The sequence below is a fragment of the Cynara cardunculus genome (genome assembly GCF_001531365.2).
Source record: "Cynara cardunculus var. scolymus isolate 2C chromosome LG 2, CcrdV1, whole genome shotgun sequence".
NCBI lineage: Eukaryota > Viridiplantae > Streptophyta > Magnoliopsida > Asterales > Asteraceae > Cynara > Cynara cardunculus.
Window position 1 is genome coordinate 65,651,916 of NC_037529.1, and position 4,856 is coordinate 65,656,771.

Sequence of the window (4,856 nt, forward strand, 5' to 3'; positions counted from 1 at the left end):
TGACGGGTGTCGAGTCCGGCAAATAATAAAATTTATGAAAATAAGCCTATTATCTCTTATACACACTTGTGATAGCGATAAGTAGGGTCGTCTCCTCAGGGACTCGGTGTTAACTGTAAGTCCAAGACATAAACGCGTGCAAATTCATTAACATTAAAACAATATATAAAAGGGGGGGGGGGTGGATGATTTATAAACAGCCTAAAAATGCAAAATAAATTGAGAACTTAAACAATAATGAATAAATTCTACTGATGAGTATAACTAGTTCTTTATCAAATCATGTATCATTGACTTGTATAGAACGGTTCTGAACAAGAATTGTGCAAATAAAATTCAATTAAGTTTCAATGTTTAACAAGTCTCAACATAATTCAATTCAAATTAGCTATAATCCCATCACTAGAAACAGAAAATTAGCAACCCATAGTTTTAATYCGAAACAGAAATTAAACTTACGGATGGTAGAAAATTGTAGAGTATGAAGAACCCTAAGTTGAGAAATCAAAATTCATTTCTAAAATCTRGAAATGGATTTCAGTTTGCTTACAACATCTTGATTCCTCCCTCTTGATTCTCCTACTTCTCCTCTCGATCGTTACCTGCTGTTTCCAATCGATTCTGCCGCCTCTCTCGATTTTCCCTCTCAATCGACTTCTCTTGCGGCTTTTCTCCAATCGAACAGCCCCTTCGATCGACTGCCCTCTCTCGATCCTTCTCGACCGGGTCTGCTATCGACAGCTCGCTGCTGTTCCTCTCGTCTCTCTCGATCGACAGCACCTTGCTGTCACTCCCGGTCCCCTGCTGTCTCCTTCTCGGCTCTCTCGATCGACAACCCCTTTCGATTTCCCTCTCAATCCACAGCCGCCTGATGCTTCCTCCCCTCTCGATTTCTTCCTTTTAATCGCCATATCTATTTCCACGATCTCCCGTCTCTCTCTCGATCGATGCCCACGTTGTTGCTGCTCGACTTTTCCCGGACTCTCGCTGCACGATCTGTCATAGGCAGCAGCCTTGGGCTGCTGTTTCCTCTTCTTCTTTTTATTTTTTTATTTTTTTATTTTTTTTCATGGGCTGCAATTTTGGGACGCAACTTGGGCTGCAGTTTGGGCAAAAAAAAACACATAATCAACATATTTTTTTTCTCAACTTTAATGACCTCACATAGTTAGATTAACTTAAATTAAATTGGCACCTTTTAAGCATATATTTAACATTAATTGTAAGGTACTTTGACGTAAAAATGTATAAATTTGCACTTATCAAATTCTCCCACACTTAGATCATTTCCGTCCCGGCAATGACTTTAGTTAACACGTAGTTGTAAAAAGAAATAATGAATCAAATAAGAACATCAACACATATAGCATATCATGACTTTGAGATTTGCAACAAAGCATTGAAAAGAGTATGCACACGCAATCAAGTAGACACAAGCTAATCTCGAGAACTCTCACGAATGGGATTAACAAATTAACACTCGATTCACTCCTTGGGTTAAAGTGTATCGCTCAAATCGTCAATGTCTAGCATGTACCTGCCATATACTTGAAAAGTCTCTCACTCTCCACTACTTGGATAAAATACATGCTTATAAATCAAAAGGTCTTAAAAGGTGTAATGAAAAACAAGGCTTTGGGTACGGTAGAGAAATTTTGGCCCCTAAAACCATTATATACCCATTTCACGCAAATAACCCCCACCCCTACACTTAATTCATACATTGTCCTCAAGGTATGCAATAAGTGGATGACACTCTAAGCAATTAAGGAAAAGGGAACAGAAAACTCCCCTGATTTGATGAGTGACCTCCCAATGTAAGAATCCGTGGAGATGGGCGCGTCTCTTCGAGCATCCAACATTCGGGGCGAACCTGAGAACATAGAAATCTAAGAGTGAAACTAGAGAATCTAAAAAACAAAATAAATAACTGAAAGCAATAAATAACAAGAATTGGAAATTTGGGTTGCCTCCCACGCAGCGCCTTTCTTTTATGTCTTTGGCTAGACCATACTCAGTTCAATTCTCGTAGCTTGGCGTGTCCAAAGCTACCCTCTCTAAATCCCCTCCATCAAACCCTTCATAGAACGGCTTTAGCCTATGGCCGCTAACTTTGAAAATCTTCCCCGTAGATAGACTTTGTATCTCTACTGCACCATGCTAAAAAACGGTTAAAACAACAAAAGGTCCTATCCATCTGGACCTTAACTTACCGGGACATAACTTAAATCTAGAGTGATAAAGGAGAACTTTCTGACCTTTAGTGAAAGACTTACGTGAAAAACGAGAGTCATGGAACGCCTTGGTCATAGTGTCAGATAAAGACTCGATAACATCAACAAAGCATAAAGATGAAACATCACTCGGATATCGCATGTCATCATATATATTAAATTTAACCATCTCGCCATCGAATTCCATGGTCAAACTACCACTATGGACGTCTACCTTAGTCTTAGAGGTTTTCAAAAATGGTCTACCTAGCAAAAGCATACCGGCCTTGGAGACATTTTTCTCCTTCATATCTATTACATAAAAATCTGCCGRAAAGACCAATTCATTCACTTGAACTAGCACGTCCTCTAATACCCCTTTAGGGTAGACAATAGACCTATCCGCTAATTGGATTACCACACCGGTTGGCTTAAGGGGCCCTACATCCAAAGATGAGTAAATGGCATATGGCATAACATTAATTGATGCCCCCAAGTCCAACATGGTTTGATTTACCGAGACATTGCCTACCTTACATGGTATGGTAAACATGCCCGGGTCTTGACACTTAGGTGGTAACTGTTTTTATAAGACAGCGGACACATTTTGACTCATGCATATCTTTTCGTTACCCTTTAGTTTCCTTTTATTAGTACAAAGCTCTTTCAAAAATTTAGCATATCTAGGAACTTGCTTAATTGCATCTAATAAAGGGATGTTTACCTGAACTTTCCGAAATGTGTCAAGGATCTCCTTCTCTTCACTCTCCCACTTTGTCTTCTCGAACCGGCTCGGGAATGGCGGTGCTTGAACTATCACTTCGGGTGTCTTCTTCTTTAACTCCTCTTCTTTGACATCCTTTGCACCCGAAGTGGATGTCTTGACCTCTAACTCTTCTTCCTCGTGAACCTTTTCCTTCTTCTTCTTTCCAACCACTTGAAGCTCCTTTCCGCTTCTCAAAGTGACAGCACTCACATTTGCCTTCGGATTCGTCTCCGTTTGAGATGGCAACTTACCCTTGTTCACTAATTGTCCAACAGTGGCCTGAAGGTCCTGAATGCTCGCTTGAGTTTTCTGTTGAAATTTCACCATGTTAGCAGCCATAGACTTAACTACATCCTCTAACGACATACCTGAGCCACTAGGAGCTTGCGGTGACACTTGATGTTGATGTTGATGTTGGGCATTTGGCTGAAATGGTGCCTTCGATTGATGTTGTTGCTGAAAGCCCGGAGGTGCTTGGAATTGTTGAGGTTGAAACTGCTGAGGCGGCTGGAATAAACCTCTTTGCTGAAATTGCTGACCTTGTCCTTGTCCTTGCCTCGGGGCATAACTTAGATTCAGATGTTGCCTCCAACCGGGGTTATATGTGCTCGAGAAAGGGTCGGGAGCCCGGTTGTTTGAGTTCTGAAAGTTGCCACCCCCAATGGCATTCACTTGCTCATCTTCTTCATGTAAAGTCGGGCATGCATCGCTGGGATGTGCCACTGATGAGCAAAATCCACATGCCTTGACTTGAGGCATATTACCCATGGCAAGCTGTTTCACAAGGTTAGTCAAATCAGTTATTTTAGTTTCTAAGGATTTAACATGTACCTCACTAGCGCCTCAGCCAATGTCACTCCGAACTCCAAATTGCTTGGAGTTTTCCGCCATGGTGTCTATCAAGGTCCTTGCTTGTGTTGGCGTCTTGTTCACTATAGCTCCTCCGCTCGCARCATCCATCATCTTTCTTTCCATCGGGAGCAAACCTTCATAAAAATACTGAATTAGTAATTCATCAGGAATACCATGTTGAGGACAACTTACACAAAGGCGCTTGAAGCGCTCCCAATACTCGTATAAAGACTCCATGTCCTTCTGCTTGATCCCACAGATCTCTCTTCTAAGCCCGACGGCTTTGGATGCGGGAAAGTACTTGTCGAGGAATGCTCTCGCCATTTGCGCCCAAGTGGTGATGGATCCCGGTGGTAAGTAGAAAAGCCACTCCCTAGCTGCGTCAACTAGGGAGAATGGGAATGCCTTCAGCTTGAGATTCTCCACTGTCGTGCCTTGTGGCTTCATCCCCAAGCACACCATGTGGAACTCGGTCATATGCTTGTACGGGTCTTCATTAGCTAAACCATGAAAACGAGGTAGTAAATGTATTAAACCAGTTTTAAGTTCAGCACTTACCTCTTCCGGCGGATAAGTAATGCAAAGAGGTTGCTCGACGACGTTGGGTGCTGCCCATTCCCTTAAAGTGCGTTCGGGATTCGCCATTTCCTCTTCAGTCTCGATTACCGGTTCTTCTTGCTCATAATGAGGCTTCTCTTCTTCGTCCTCCGTTTGGTCTTCCGAATCGGACGACAACTCAATATCTTTCCAAATATTGAGAACCGGTGAAGAAGTAGAYGCGCTTTGCTTCTTTCGAAGCTTAGCTTGTTTTCTTAGCTTCTTWGCGGTTTTCTCAATTTCCGGATCAATTGGCAATGGTGAACCTGCAYGAAACGATCTTGGCATACACAGTTAAACTTTGTCGAGTCCCCGGCAACGGCGCCAAAAATTTGACGGGTGTCGAGTCCGGCAAATAATAAAATTTATGAAAATAAGCCTATTATCTCTTATACACACTTGTGATAGCGATAAGTAGGGTCGTCTCC

At 42.1% G+C, this 4,856-nt stretch overlaps 1 protein-coding gene and 1 non-coding gene across 2 annotated transcripts; one reads left to right on the top strand and one right to left on the bottom strand.

Annotated features, from left to right (window-relative positions):
• Positions 1 to 2,799: 2,799 nt before the first annotated feature.
• On the bottom strand, positions 2,800 to 3,747 carry LOC112506314. The gene has a single exon (XM_025110322.1). It carries the CDS (start codon positions 3,745 to 3,747, stop codon positions 2,800 to 2,802), a length of 948 nt encoding a protein of 315 aa, XP_024966090.1.
• Positions 3,748 to 4,000: 253 nt separating this feature from the next.
• Positions 4,001 to 4,107, top strand: LOC112508305. Its single transcript, XR_003068685.1, has one exon. It is a non-coding gene; the product is annotated as a small nucleolar RNA R71 (small nucleolar RNA).
• Positions 4,108 to 4,856: the final 749 nt, after the last annotated feature.

Excerpts from the sequence above, each read along its gene's own strand:
- LOC112506314 (XM_025110322.1), bottom strand. The coding sequence starts at position 3,747 with ATGGGTAATATGCCTCAAGTCAAGGCATGTGGATTTTGCTCATCAGTG.